At 41.9% G+C, this 15,227-nt stretch overlaps 4 protein-coding genes across 20 annotated transcripts in view; 2 read left to right on the forward strand and 2 right to left on the reverse strand.

Moving 5' to 3' along the window:
* Positions 1–1,644, forward strand: part of LOC121587684 (mucin-5AC-like) — a 28,154-nt gene extending 26,510 nt beyond the window's left edge. For both annotated transcript variants that reach the window (XM_041904701.1, XM_041904700.1), the window contains exons 2-3: positions 473–576; positions 665–1,644. In XM_041904701.1, the coding sequence (XP_041760635.1) occupies positions 482–576; positions 665–1,544 (975 nt within the window). In that variant the 5' untranslated portion in view covers positions 473–481 and the 3' untranslated portion in view covers positions 1,545–1,644. The remainder of the gene's footprint in view (positions 1–472; positions 577–664) is intronic.
* Positions 1–6,144, reverse strand: part of LOC121587682 (putative thiamine transporter SLC35F3) — a 29,041-nt gene extending 22,897 nt beyond the window's left edge. For 5 of the 14 annotated variants that reach the window (XR_006004091.1, XM_041904689.1, XM_041904688.1 and 2 more), the window contains exon 1: positions 5,107–6,138. The gene's annotated coding sequence lies outside the window, so the exon portion shown is untranslated. Of the gene's footprint in view, positions 1–5,106 lie in introns of all 14 variants that reach the window. The other 9 variants (XR_006004092.1, XM_041904687.1, XM_041904698.1 and 6 more) reach the window with 5 other exon arrangements.
* Positions 5,302–10,530, reverse strand: LOC121587681 (WD repeat-containing protein 6-like). The gene is made up of 3 exons (XM_041904686.1): positions 10,404–10,530; positions 9,574–10,329; positions 5,302–9,509 (listed from the first exon to the last, which is right to left on the reverse strand). The coding sequence occupies exons 1-3, from the start codon at positions 10,462–10,464 to the stop codon at positions 7,228–7,230; spliced, it is 3,099 nt and encodes a 1,032-aa protein (XP_041760620.1). The 5' UTR covers positions 10,465–10,530; the 3' UTR covers positions 5,302–7,227.
* Positions 10,531–11,357: 827 nt separating this feature from the next.
* Positions 11,358–15,205, forward strand: LOC121587674 (RNA-binding protein 25-like). 3 transcript variants are annotated; one of them, XM_041904663.1, is made up of 7 exons: positions 11,358–11,721; positions 11,966–12,137; positions 12,211–12,479; positions 12,558–13,532; positions 13,611–14,581; positions 14,666–15,039; positions 15,113–15,205. In XM_041904663.1, the coding sequence occupies exons 2-7, from the start codon at positions 12,060–12,062 to the stop codon at positions 15,203–15,205; spliced, it is 2,760 nt and encodes a 919-aa protein (XP_041760597.1). In that variant the 5' UTR covers positions 11,358–11,721; positions 11,966–12,059. The 3 variants fall into 3 exon arrangements, with proteins under 3 accessions (XP_041760597.1, XP_041760598.1, XP_041760596.1); XM_041904664.1 differs by having other exon boundaries at positions 11,981–12,137; XM_041904662.1 differs by having other exon boundaries at positions 11,358–12,137.
* The last annotated feature ends 22 nt before the right edge of the window (positions 15,206–15,227 follow it).

The raw sequence follows: 15,227 nt of genomic DNA on the forward strand, positions 1-15,227 counted from the left end.
CACCACCTCTTCCTCTGGAAAAGTTTATTGTCTGCAATACGTAAACCGACCCACCATCGAAAATGAGTTTGATATCAGTGATTTAAACAAACCGTACAAATAACCCATATGAAATATACGATGGTTAATTCATTGCTAAATAGTTTGCGTTATAATTTGCGGATAAAATTAAATGATGAAAAAAATTTGTTAAAAATCACACTTTTTAGATTCCGTACACATTATGTTCATATATTTGCGAAAATTAAGATCGAACGCTGTCTTTTTTTAGGTTATTCTACAATTAATAAGGACAGGCCCATTAAGTTTAATCGAATCAAAATTATAAACGACAGGTTGGCTTTTGTCAGTAGCGATAAAACAAAGAAAAATATTTGAAATGGATGATAGGAAGCATAAGTAGAAATAAATGAAAATCAGCTCGTTAGAAACCAAAGCATATCTAAGATTATACTTGGTATCTTTTTCACAGATTGCAATTATGCATTGGTATCAGCCGTTGGTGGCAACGTACAATGTAGCGGAACACAGACTGGACTATATAAAATTAGGTGAAGGTCGTGAGTATAACTATCAGTAAGTATGCAAACCGCAAAGTCAAAATGTTGCTATAAATTCTCCATGATTTTAATTTCACCCCATATGCCTTTTGTACTTTCCGCAGCTATAATGATGGTGTGTCATCCGGATATGACAAGCGTAAATTTTACAAACGCCCCCAAGCTTTGAAACAGCCATACACGCTCAAGAGCTTTGCATCACCGGTAGAGCAAATTGCGACGAACGAATTCCAGACACATCCTCAGCAAACGTACATGACCCAGGAGAGTCTGCTGCCGGTGTACGAGTCACACGAAAAAACGGTTAACTTCGTACCTGCGGAATACTCATCTTCCAAACCTGCCACCGCGCAAAGAGAGTCGCCATACACCTTGACTCAGTCCACAGGAGCCGTTTCGTACACGGGCAGTTTGGCTGAGCGAGTCATCCAGATGATTCAATTGCATCACCCACCCAGCGTGAAGAACATCAGTGTGCCTACATCCATCAGCAGCAGTAGCGGTATCATTAGCGGTAGTACAGCATACTTCCAGTCATCAGGTGTGCAGTATAACCAACATCCTGGAAGCTACCAGTATTTTAACGCACATCCAGCCCCAACCGAGTACGAGATGGTGCGACCCATAAGCAATTTTCCACCGCCGAGGCCCTACATTGCTCCGACATTGACCACGACCAAGGCACCGTATGTTGCACCATTCCTGCAAAGAACCTCCACTACTACTACTACGACGACGACAACGACAACGCCAGCCCCACCGAGCAGACGGCCTACGTACGTGGCGCCAGGGGTCACGAACGATCCTTTGCTTAGTTCAGTGTCACTCGCCAACCAGCTGAAGTACTCCAGCTCTAGCAGACCTACTACGGCCAACCGTCCAGCGGCCACGGCCAGTAACGGCAGTGGCAATCCAACGTTGCAACCCTACGAGCCAGAATTTGACATAGACATACGGATCGATTTGCGCGATGATTCCGCGTAGTGGTCGTAAATCTATACTAGTATAATTTAAGCTGCCTATAACGATACACCATTATTTCATACGCCAACGTGACAAATAAAATGTTCAATACCGAATTCGATGCATCGAGTTTCTTTTGCAAGAAAAAAAAACTAGGTCAATGTGTATGGATTTTTTGCATATTGTGGATTCGCAAAACAACGAATATTCCCATATCTTCTGAACTATATCGAACAATTTTGCGATTTGTGAACTGTACAGCGACCATAATCGAACTGATAGTACTAGTTAAATTTTGTCCATGTGGCAGACATGCTGAAAACCGTAGTTTTTTTTTAATTTCTTTTACTATTATTAATTTATGAAACATCTTCGACTAGACAGTTTATTGGGATTTAGTAAATATTTGTAAATTTTTGTAAATAATATTGTTTTAATCATCAGTTTTTTTTTTTTTTGCAAACATCAGCCGCTTGATGATCACCAATGATTTTTTATGAGTAATGAGTATTAGGAAAGGTAAGCAGCGAAAGCATATTTTATATTACATACACAAAAGGTAAGCAACGTACAAATGTTTACAGTATTACAATACGTTTAATACAATCATATCGTTCATTATCCTTTAAAAGTAACGTGAAGGCAAGTGATGCGATCTTTTTGAATTTGTTCAATACAAAGGGAAGAAAAGGCGTGTAATATAATACACACCATACACAATAATAATCGATACGCTCTAGCAGCGTCCTTAAAAACTCGATACATTTCCATGATAGTCATTGTAAACGAAAAGCCAACAACACATAAATGCAGCACGGTTTACCTGATGAAGACACGTTTTACATTCGTGTTTCGGAAGCATGGGAACCAAGCAGATGTCGGATGTGTAGTGAATTTGGGTCCATTTTTTAATTTGTTAGTAGCTTTTATCAAAAAGGAAACATGCATTTTAAATGTGCTGCTAGTGGAAAACTCTATGGTTAACACTCGCAAACGCCCAAAATCAGGATCAATGTCATTCAGGGGAACGAGAAGATCATTTATTATATAAAACAATACTTGCTGAAGACCATTAATCTTCACCAGTGATTGTAACTGTCGCGCAATATTAATAGTTTACATGACCTTCATTTGTGAGAGTTACTCCATAGATACTTTGTTTTTCATTTGAGAATGGAAGAGCCTAACGAACAGTTGGTGTATTAGTATATAGATATTCTTATACAACTCCGATTTTACTGCTATGCCTAAGAAAGAAAACATGCATTCTTTGTTACTTTTAAAGAAGAGCAAAATACATTTAAGTGATTAGGCTATTTCCTCCGATAGAATTATTCAGATCTCACATTGAAAATGGAAAATTCAATTGGCATAACAAAATAAAATAAAATAAATTGTCTTCACTGCTATGAATGTTTAAGTCTCTAGTAGAAGAATGTTAGAATTTGATCAATAATAGTATATAAAAGGGATGCTTAATAGGTGTAACATGAATAAGGTGCTTTTGTGTTGTTGTTAATTTAAGGTGCTGGTAGAGGGATTTGTTTTGTTTTTATCGTAATGAAAACATACAAACATCATGTACAAAATACGAAGCTGGCGCGTCGTATTTAGTACATGATATTTCTATGTTTCCATTACGATAAAAACAGCTCAGAACAATCCACTACAAATGCTATTTATAAACTGTATTTTCTGGATGATTCTAACCATTCTCCTGGTACCAGCCGACGAAATGCTAATTAAATACCTTCCCTTAAACCATTTAAGCATTCATGTTTTACTGGCCACAACACTAACGTTCTGTGGAATATTATCCTTTTAGGCTGCGGTGGAACGTTGGCGATTGTGGTCGAAAAAATAAATCGATCATAGTGTACCCTTATGGCCGCGAATAAGCCCAAAAAACATCACCACTGGACAAACAAAACGTGCCGCTAAACTTAGCCCACGAGCCGCAAGTCCCGCAATTCGTGACGAAAGCACCAGGGAATGTAACAGGAACACGAAATCAAATACGTTAACGACAAACGCAACGGATATGGGTAGCACCTGCAGTGGGTGGGGATGAGACGTTTGGCAGGTTCAGCGTCCACACTGTTGTCCTGCGCTCGTGCTTATCGCCAGTACAGGCGAGGAATTAGAAATAGCACGACAGAACGGAAGTATGACGTCTTAGCAACATGCGCCACCTCATGTCTCTTGGATCTGGCTTTGCAATGCCTACTAGTACATGACTATGGTTCATCGGTAGGTTGCTCGTGTGTCGGTGTAGACGGGGAGGATTTCGAACCAAAGAATGATGAGCACGATCTGGTTATGGACAGTAAAACCTGTTACGACGTCGGTGGTTTTGTCTTTCTATATACGATTATTTAAAATCGATAATGCTACATCACTTTGATGCCCGCGTACGCCTCCATGCATTAGCGCGGGCTTAGGGCTTCTCATCGTAACGGATTGTCTCGGTGCAGATCCAAAATATGTTGTGTGGCTGGTTTCTTCTGTTTGTTTTTCGAGAATCCTTCACAAGCCAACGAACGAACGAACGCCCGCCAGGACTTGGCCGACGACTAAAGCAAGTTTACACTAAACAAACTGTTACAGCTCTTCAAGACAAACAGGAAAAGCTTTGCGAGATGTAGCTGTTGAATGGTAGCATATGATGATGAGCAAGCAGAAAGCGTTTCTGGATTATGGTATAACTTTTTTGCATAATAAAACATTTGTGTGTATGTGTGCATGTTTAGCATCCTTTTATGTTGTCATTATATGAAGCACTGTTAGCACTCTTATTTTACCCCGCAACGTTAAATGATGCAGCACGTCAGCATCGAAAATGCCTACGATTCGCTTACTGTAGTAACAAGTAGTTTGAGCATTGCGATGCTAACCTTCGTTGTACACACGTACAGACATTGAACCGATGGTAATGGTATGTTATTGATTTTCTGTAGTTAAAAATTTAAATCTTCCAGCAAAAAAACGTTTGTAAGAGTATGTATGGCTCATTGATAGTATTTTTAGAACGATTGGAAGTCGTACGGGAGAATAGTTTGAATAAATAATGCGATAAAGAATAGTTTATTTTTCATCAGCAACATTGAGAATGGGTTGTAGGCAAGTGCTTGTGTCATTCTTCTTTATCCAACAACATAACTACGCAGTCCACGTTTAAACAATACCGTAAACAAATGGAAAATGTATGATGAAAACTATATTTGTGTTATGTTGCAAATGTATGCATGAAAGTAGTAGAAGCTAACATGGGATTTCTTTTTGAAGAATAAAAGCGGCCTTATCACACACACATTTCCTGTTAACCGAGTTGAACTTTGGCTTAACCATTCAATTCACACATTGATTCCAGTCCACCCAAAAGCGCTGCAATAAAGGTCCCAGAGCAATCGATAGATGTACAACATAAATCATCATCAGTGGACCCTTAACAGCACTTTTGGATTTCAGCTATCATTTTTTTTAAGAAACAAAAAATGTATCTCATTCTGGTATTTGTTTGCGAGGATTCGATGGTTAGATAGATGTATTATAGTTACGAAAGATACTGGATTCAATCACTTACATAAGTTCCATTCATTGGTTTCCCATTTCACATGTAGGCATCACGCTGACAGGTGCATTAAACCTTGACGAAGGATATTTGAATAGTCATCTCAAAATTTCTTTCATCACAAAAAACACTGATTTGCCAACAAGCACAAAATACACCTCTTTAAGAACACACTACTGCAATAACAGAAGTTCTATTATTTCGTAATTACAATGAAAACATCACGTATGTATATTTTGCACAGATGTTACACGGTTTCATTTGCATTCCTGCTGAGCTTATCCCCACTGACTATAAAACCCGGGCATCGGTAGCAGAATTAGTATAGCATTTACTTTAAACAAACTCTTTCCCAACAATGACACTCAATTCACATCACACACTATTGCACACACCGTGCGCTGGCTAGAACGCGGGAAGATTCACGACCTTTCGCAAGGCTCTTCGTGCGATGAAAACTCGCAGTAACCCAATACGAAGCCATACAAATCCGAACGGCTTCAAAACACTCGAACAAGCAGCAACAGCAGTAGCCGTCGGTTTCGTCGTGCGCAGTAAATGACTATGGCCATCATGCCGAAAAAGGGAAAAACTCCCTAATCAGAACCGTCATTGCTGCCCTTTCACCTTTCCGGACGAATTCAACTGGCGAGTGGTTTTGGGAATATTCTTCCTTTTTTTCACTAAAATTCGACAGTCAATGTAGCATAGCAACGCCTAATACGGCCTTCCTCTTTTGGACGTGATGTGCTTCAAGCAAGTACATAATATCGATTACTAGATCCCCTGCTATTCCTGTCCTGGCATATGGACAGGTAGCATAACACTAAGTACAATGAAAGTGTCCTTACACCCGCGAAGCGTTAGCTGTTAATTGCAGTAGATAATCAACACTAATCACCGTGGCTAAATTAGAAACACAATTTCACCTTTTATAAACACCTGTTCTTTATAACACAATAAGTTTTGACTCAATTATGGCAAGAAAATGAGTGCGTGTGGCACGGTGCTACAAGGATGCTTGCTCTGATCATAATGGCTACGTGCAGCCCGTTACAGCTCGAGTTCTGGAATTCGTGAAACCCCCGAAGCAAGCTCCATTTGGCACAACAGAGAAAACACACCCACCCGAACATTTCCTGCTTCTTACGCCAACTATAATCCACCACTCGCCAGAACTCACCGGAGCGTAGCAGCGCTCAATCGTCGGAGTGCACTAGCTCGTTCAGCTGTATGCAGGAACAGGGTAACGCGTGATTTGCCAAACAGTAACGTTTCTTTTTTTCTTCGAATTGTCTGAACTGGGCTAATTTTGAATGATTTAAAAATAGGGAAAAGGGAGTTTTATAAAGTCGAACATGAGTCGTAGCTATATTTTGCTACTTTAAATAAATGCACTGTATCTCTCTAAAAACTCGGATATACCCTTGAAACAAAATTGGTATTTGCTATTAAGAATTTAACTAAGATCTTTAAAATTATTTCGCTGATGATCAATTCTTTTTTTGATACGAATTGTACATGAACATCCTTGATTGTTTAATTGTTTATTTAACTCGTGGGGTTTAACAAGAGAAGAAAAGGTACGCAAAAATGTAGTTTAGTTTATCTAGCATAACTTACTTTTAGATAAATTTCATTTTATTTTAGTTTAAAGTAGCTTATTTTCAAACGAATTAAAACTTATGTTGTAGTCAAAGTTTTGTTATAGTTGTTTGGTATATGGCAGTGATCTCCAGCCTGTGGTTCGTGGCGTTAACAGACGTGGTCCGCAAAATAATTTATTTTTGGAAAAGAAAAGCTTATTACTACACATATCGTGCATTTTCCCCCACAATTAGGATAAAATTTTTAACATGCATGTCTAGAATAAGATTTTAACATGTCTTTAATAAAAAAAACTTTTAACCTGGTTAAAAAATGTATCCCTTCAATGAATGTGGGCCACAGCAAATGTATTTTCAAAGCCAAGTGGTCCACGATCCTAAAAAGGTTGGAGAGCACTGGGCTATGGTACAATATATGAAAACTGTTGATCAAATGTAAAATAGGTTTGGTATAATTGTTGCATTCTTTTTCATAATGAACCTACTTTTTTAAGTTACAGAAAGAAGATCTAAAGGCTTTATTGCTCTACGTCATTTTACTGTTCATCAATGTGCCTTGTAGCTGGATTATTTCAATACCGCAACCATACACAATTGCTTCATTATCTTCCTCTATGAACGATACTCCTTTTACGTCCGCAATGCATGTGTTGATTGTGCTTTCGACTACAAGCTTATCATAGCTAGAAAAACTGGTCACAAACAGCCGTTGATCAACACCAACGCTAATCATTTTATCGTTATCTAGCAACTTTAATCCCGTAACTTGTGCCGTATGCATATACTGTTCACTTAAATGCTTCAGCACTCGTACCTGTAGCTTTTCATTCGATTTCTTCATTTCTAGTAACGATACCGTAACTGACTGATCATCGCCACCGGTGACAAACACGAGTTTTCCCGCACCAATTTGCTTTACATCGACTGCATTCACGCCACTGGTATGATGTCGATGTCGGAAGATGGGCTCCGTTGGGCAGGATGCATCCCAGAAGCATAAATATCCGTCCGTTGCCATTGTTATGAAAATTGACTTTTCATCAATATCAATGCTAATCATCTTTAAAATGCATCGTCCGTAAAATGTTTCACCAGTCAGGGACACTGAAAACTGACGATCGGTTGTAGAAAGCTGATATATTCGCACAAACCCATCAGAACAGCCAAACACGATTCGATCATTGGTAAGAAAGGCCGCGCACATAAACTTTGTTTCTGGATCGAAAGTGGACCGTCGATTCGTTTTCCATCGGCTGCGCTCCGAATCGGTGGCCAAAAGCATATATTCATACTCCTGTTTTATGCGAAAACTGTCCATATCAATACTGGTTAAGCATATCTGTGCCCTTCCGCCGGCTGAAATCATGAGCAGTGCACCGGTTTCAAGCCGTTTGACTAGAATCGTTTTTACGCTTGATATATGGCTAAACAGGTGCTTACGAGGCGCTTCCACTATTTGCCCATTGTCTAAAACGTTGATTCTTAGAATATTGTCCTCCCCTCCGGAAAGCAATAAATAAGAATTTCCATGCTTCGCTACCTGCAACACGTTACATGCCCGTGTGTGCCAGTTGAAGCGTGAGAGTGTCAGCCCACTGCCACCGTTGTTGCGTGGTGTAAAATGTACTTTTTTCAGTTTTTTATGCTGAATGAACACGAACGTGAAGATTGCCGCTGATGGTTCGTAAAAGAAATCCCAACACCGGTGTCCTCCGCCACAGTCAAACTGAACAAACGTCTCATTGGAATCATCCACCACGAGGAAGTGTGAATCGTTGAAGCCAAGGTAGAACGTTTTTGGGCCGCGTACTATTTTGCGATCGATCCATCCGATGACCGATTTGCTGAACGTAAGGAGTTCCAATGTGCGTGTCCTACAATTCACAGCTAACTCACATATCCGGCCATCATGTCCAGTGGTTCTTAAGTTGTACACATCCGTTAATGGCAGGCAATTTTCCTCAACGATAATTGCAGTGATGCCTAGCTTTCCGTGCACATTCGTTAATTTGAATGCGGGTTCTACCTGGAGCTTATCAAAAAGGTACAAGTGTCCCGAACGATCGGCCATAAGCAACAATGATTCATTGAGTACCACAAAAGCAGTCAGCCATCGTTCAGATGAGTTAGGAATTATATGGCAGGATACAATGTCTGCCAATGTCTCATCGAACACAACGCATCGTCCGTTAGAATCGCAAACGGCCACTCTTTTCGACCGTGTACAGTAATTTAATGACCTTATGGAACTCTCTTTTACATCAACGCCGGCTTCATTTTCAAAAGATTTGTCGAAGGTTATGTTTTCGCTTCCTACGAGATGAGTGGGTTGGTCGTTGCCGATTTTGTAGATTTTCACACAGCAGCCACCAGCTAGATATAGATATGCTGCTCCAATTTCTATAATACTACATTTAAAATCATCCAGTCTTTCAAGCTGTTGTACAATCGTGCCACTACTATCCAAAATCATCACCTGATTGTGGTTCGTTATAGCTACCATGTATCCATTGTTTAAGAACTTAACTTTTGCCAAATGCTCGTTTCGTTGCAAATTGGGGCTGATGTCTGTTAAGGCATTTTTGTGTTTACAAAGATCGTCCCCGTCGTCGATGGCATGACGTATGCAGTACTTATGTAAGTTTCCATTGCTCGCTGTTACAAAAATCGTGGCACTTGGGGGATCATAATCCATACTCCATAATGTGGGTCCTTCATCTAAGCGTTTCTTCAGCACCAGATCTCCATCAACAGTCCAAAGGCAAAGGTGTGAATCCTCCCCGATCGATGCAACCAGAGTTTGGTGTTCTAAAATTATGATTTCATTCATAAAAAAACAGTGAGCAATCATATCAACAGTGAAACAACTTACCTCCATTTATGATACGACATTGAAACACCCTAGCTGTGTGGGCGAAACAATATCTTTCCTCACGCAGTTCTATCGCCCGCGAGCAGCTATCCTTATTACCTGACAGTTTAACGTTCCAAAATTTAACCGATCGATCATCCGAGGTAGTTGTGAGCAAGCCTATATCAAAATTGCACGATATCGAGAAAATGACCCCGTTATGGGCAGAGACACTCGTTAACACTTTGCCCCGGTTTGGACCATCAACGGACCAGATCAGCAAAAGACCTAAGGCAGTGCCAGAAAGTATTATAACGTTCTCCCACTGTTGGCCAGTAATCGTGGAACAGTAGAGCGTAGAACCGTCCTCGCACGGACTTTTATCTACAACATCCCATTGCAAAAATCGATCGCTATCGCCGCGTTTCAATAACGCTGCTACTCCATGCGCGGTAACAATGCACAGCTCGGTAGAAGAGAGCAGTGAGATCCTGCTAATCCAGTCGTTTAACCGTCGTCGAATGAAAGGTACCGGATGGAGGTCTATTTCTTCCGGAATAACGAGCAGAGCACATTCAGAGAACGTAGGGGATTGGCAATCTAAAATGATACTGTACGTTGCACGACCAGCGTGAACTATCACGAGCCATTGTTCTTCCTTCATAACGCATGCCTCTATTCCATGAATTTTATCCACTAGCCTTGGCAATGGAGCGATCCTTCGTAGCGTCGATCCGTTTGATGAGCGGTACACGAGCAGCAACTGGTTTCCTATGCCTGTACAGTTCGTCCAACACAGAGATAAAATAAATAAGTAATTCTAAACCGTATGATTATTTGTTTGTTCGTACCTATGAGTAATTTCTGGCCACAAAGCACTCTAATGCAAGTTGCATCGGTAAGCACACGCATGATTCCGACCGGTAAAGAGAGGTTTTGATAAAAAATTGTTTATTGTTTTTTTCACTGCATGCTCGTGACAGGAAATCAACCAAATAAGCAGGTCATACAACGAGCAGCAACACTGACGATTGCTGACATAATATCCTTTTCCATATTTTTGCGCCTTGCTGCACTGGCGATGATAAATGAATTGTTTTTCTTTTGTTTAATTTTTTATTGTGTAAGTTTATTCAAGACAAACTTGGGTGATAAGAAAAATGAATCATAAATCTTATTTAACGGCGAGTGCGCGATGTTTTAGCCGTAGAGTTGGCAACCAGATTTACACACGTAAGTTGGCAACCGGCATACCCGGGTATTCCACACGTTTTGATGCAAAAAAGTGACGATTTTCATAGGTAAACAATGCTTTCTATATTTTAATGCTGTAAGCAAGTAATGCCGACCAGATATTCTCTTCTATTTCATTTATTTATTAAGTTTTTTTCATTTTATTATAAAAATAACGTTCAAATTGAAATTTGGAATCGCTTGAATTTGACTCGAAAATAAGCACAATACGAAAAGAGGAAGAAGAGAAACGTCATTCTCCATACAAAATGTATGGAATACCCGGGTATGCTGGTTGCCAACTTACGTGGTAAAGTTTAAAAAAAATCAAAATAAAATACTTACAGGCTGTTTAAAATTACAATTTATGCATCAAAAAATCATAAATTAAAAGTTGAGAGACTACGGAAAATTTCAGGTGAATAAAAGCAATGAATCAAAAGTTATTGCAGTTCGAAGTTGAAAAAAATACCCGGGTATCCAGTTGCCAACTTAAAGGTTAGGCCATCGCCACCAGTTCATGTGCAGTCATGTATGCGATGAAAAATCAGTTGTCAAAATGTGCTGCATGAACTAACCTGACAAACTTTCAGTAACGCGAAGTCCTCCTATCTTTTTTTGCACGCACGGGCCAGCAAATCTAAAAGAAATAATTCTTCAATTCCTGCTAAAACCGGCTCGCGTTTAGCTAGACTCGTGCGGTGAAGGTCGTCCCAGTCCTCCCAATTTGGGATTCACTGTAATGAACTGTTAAAGTTAGCAGCATTTGTGGAATTTGAAGAGCAAAATAAGAAGCAAAAAGGTTCTTCGTTTTCATCTTAGCGCGCCTCCGCGAGTCCGCAGGGCTGGGGTTACGTGCGTGTAGCTGTGTGCAGTGTGTGCATCTCGTTATCGAAGCAAGGAACCGGGGAGGGCTGGCCAGCGGAATCAAATTGTGTAGGTACCGCCATAGCAACTGTTTTGGGCTGCTGGTGGGTGTAAAGGCAACAGCATAAATCGATTGTTGACAAGCTGGATCATCCGCTTTCCTGAAGCTTCCGGAGCAAACCTTCTGGTGTGCAAACGACTGGCAGCTAACTTGATCAGAGTCGTCTTCACTTAGGTTACAAGCTGAACAACATCGATTCAAGCTATAGTTTTGTATAGGTTGCGTTCACTCCCCTTAATCAAATCACACAAGTGTGAATTATTTCAGCAAATTATTGTCAAAACGCTGTGTGGTTCAATTGATGCTGCTCTTTGGATAAGCAAGGGCACTTTGACAAATCAGCATCATGTCTTTCCATCCTCGTCCTCCGGGAACCACCATCGTTTCCCCTGGGATACCGTACATCGCTCCACCAATTGTACAGGTAAAAAATGATACATTAAAGAAGTCGATTATAAATACTATTCATCAGTGATAATATGAATACTAAATTACAGCAACCGATGATGCCTGCTATGAACCAGCCACCCCCGTCTAACCGAGGAGGGAGTTTCAGATCCGGGGCGACAATCGGGTCTCGTCCACAGATGTACAATAACAAACCACCACCCCAACCAGAACCCGTGTACGATGGTCCGATAGTGACCGTATTCGTAGGCAATATCAGCGAAAAGGTACCAGATCCCATGATAAAACAAATACTAGCAGCTTGCGGCACAGTGGTAAACTGGAAACGTGTATCAACCTTTGGATTCTGCGAATATGAGTAAGTATTCCAGACGATGGGCCAGTTGTTGATGAATGCTAATATTTCCTGATCTATGTTTCCAATCCTGTCCAACAGTCCTGCCGGGGGTGCACGTGCCGTGCGCTTGGTACACGACCTAGAGGTGGGAGGAAAAAAGCTGGTGGCCAAGGTGGATGCCAAGAATAAAGCGCTGCTTGATTCGTTCCGTGAGGATGAAAATAACGCTGAAACAACCAACGAAGTGTCGGAGAAGCGGGGCGATGATGATGCAATGGAAAGCATCAATCGCATACTGGAAGACTTCAAGGAAGAGCTGGCAGCGGCAGAGCAGCAACAGGAAGAAACTCAAGCCAAGCAGAAAAAGATGCTTCAAACGGTGGACATTGAAGACGGGAAGCGCGACATTATCAATAAAGAAATAGGCAAATTTCGCAAGTACACCGAAGAGGAGGAGCTGAAAAAAGAAAAAGAAAAGGAGCGCAAGAAGCGGGAGGAAAAGCGAACGGAGGAAAAACAACGACGTTCAGTATCACCCCGCAAGGACAAAAAACCTTCGAACTCGTCGAGACGGCGTAGCAGATCGAGATCCCGTGATCGTGAACGCGACCGTGAGCGGGAACGAGAGCAGCGTGAACGTGACAAGGAGCGTGAGCGTGAGCGCGAGCGAGAGCAGCGCGAACGGGAGCGCGAACGAGAACGTGAACGTGATTTAGAAAGGCAACGGGAACGGGAAAGGGAACGCGAACGGGAACGGGAACGAGAACGTGAACGTGAACGAGAGCGGGAAGATATCAAGGTGAACCGGAATCCTCGTGACATCCAGAAGGAGAAGGAAATAGAAGAGGAAGCTCGGGAACGGAAGAAAGCGGAGAAAAAGGCCCGTGATAAGGAGGCAGCGTACCAAGAACGGTTGCGCAACTGGGAGGCTCGTGAAAGGAGGAAGGCCAAGGATTACGAAAAGGAACGGGAGAAAGATCGATGCAAGGAAGAGGAACGTGAGCGGGAAGCGAAACGGCTGAAAGAGTTTCTTGAGGACTATGACGACGATCGTGATGATCCGAAGTACTATAAGTAAGTAATACTACAGACATATTTTGTTTTATGTTGCTTCTACTGACTTTTCACGTTTGATTTGTATTGCTTACCCAGGGGTCGTGAGCTACAGCGAAGACTTGCTGAACGAGTTCGTGAAGCAGACGCCGATTCCAAGGATCGCAACAAAGAACAGGAGGAGTTGGATGAATTGAAGAACAAAATATTCAGCGGAGAGTATGACAACCCGACGCTCGAGTTCGAGAAAGCCAAAAAGGAACGCGAGGATCTATACAAACCCAAGATTCTGATTGACGTAAATTTGGAACAATCGCAGCAGCGCGAACGGGAGCTGGAACGGGAGCGTATGCGGGAAATAGAGCGTCAGCGCGCGAAGGAACGCGAACGCATGAATAAAGAGCGCTACGTACTGGCACAAGCTTCGAGGGAACTTGCTTCGGTCGACGCTGAACCAATCGAATCGGACTCCAGTGGGCAGGATAACTTTAATTCACCTGCTGGAAGTGCTCTGCAGGCCGCGAATAGCAGTACTTCTAATGGGCCAGGTTCAGGCTCTGCCAGCATAATGGATGGAATGGCAAATAGCAATCATCACCACCATCACCACCATCATCCGCATCATCATCATCAGCACCACGGTCAACATAATGCAACGGAGCAACGCGTCGCGTCTGCTGGACAACATCCGCCTCATGCAGGTTCTGAAACGCGTGATTCGTTCGGACTGATGGGGCACGGTAGTGGAGGCACGGCTGCACACGGTGGTTCTGGAGGAATGCTGGATGATGATAGCTCTCGACACTCGATGCGATCGAACTCGCAGCACGGAATTCCCGAAAGTCCCGAAGCAAATAGTAACAGTGAGATGAACTCTATATCGGACAAATCGTCGCATCATCACCATCAGCAACTTCTGCCACAGCAATCAGCAGTAGGCCCAACGATCAGTCTAAATCTGAACGTGAATGCCAAAAAGAAAAAGCTTGAAATGAAGGACGTATTCAACAGCCTTGATGACGACACTGAGGAATCCAACGGACCGAAAAAACGAAAACTTGTACCATTAGGTAAGCACACGCTCCAAACTCACGATTGCCATAGCAACTTGTTATTGGTATTAATACTATCGTGTAATTTGTAACTTTCTACAGAGTACGAGGATGGACGGGGTCAAGCGGACACACCGATTGGAACGGCAAACAGTACACCGGCGGGTAGCGCGCCAAAATCATCGAAAGGCAAAAAAGATGATGCATCGAGCCGAGAAACTCAAAAATCGCAGGAAGAGAAGCGCAAAAATATTAAGAGTATTATCGACAAGATACCAACGGAGAAGAGCGATCTCTTTAATTATCCGCTCGATTGGAACGAAATCGATAGTACGATCGAGAAGAAGATTCGACCATGGATAAATAAAAAGATAATTGAGTATATAGGTGAACCGGAACCAACGCTGGTGGATTTCATCTGCTCCAAGGTGTTAGCCGGTAGCACTCCCCAGGGTATACTGGACGATGTTCAGATGGTAAGTAACACACGTTCGGAAGCAACATCGATCTATCATTTTCATTCTCCGTATTCTACTTTTTTGGTTACAGGTTCTCGACGAGGAGGCGGAGGTTTTCGTTGTGAAAATGTGGCGACTGCTGATCTATGAAGTGGAAGCAAAAAAAGTTGGTTTGGCGAAGTAGGCACTACCACCAAACACGCGCT

The sequence above is a fragment of the Anopheles merus genome, chromosome 2R, assembly GCF_017562075.2.
Source record: "Anopheles merus strain MAF chromosome 2R, AmerM5.1, whole genome shotgun sequence".
NCBI classification, from domain to species: Eukaryota; Metazoa; Arthropoda; class Insecta; order Diptera; family Culicidae; genus Anopheles; species Anopheles merus.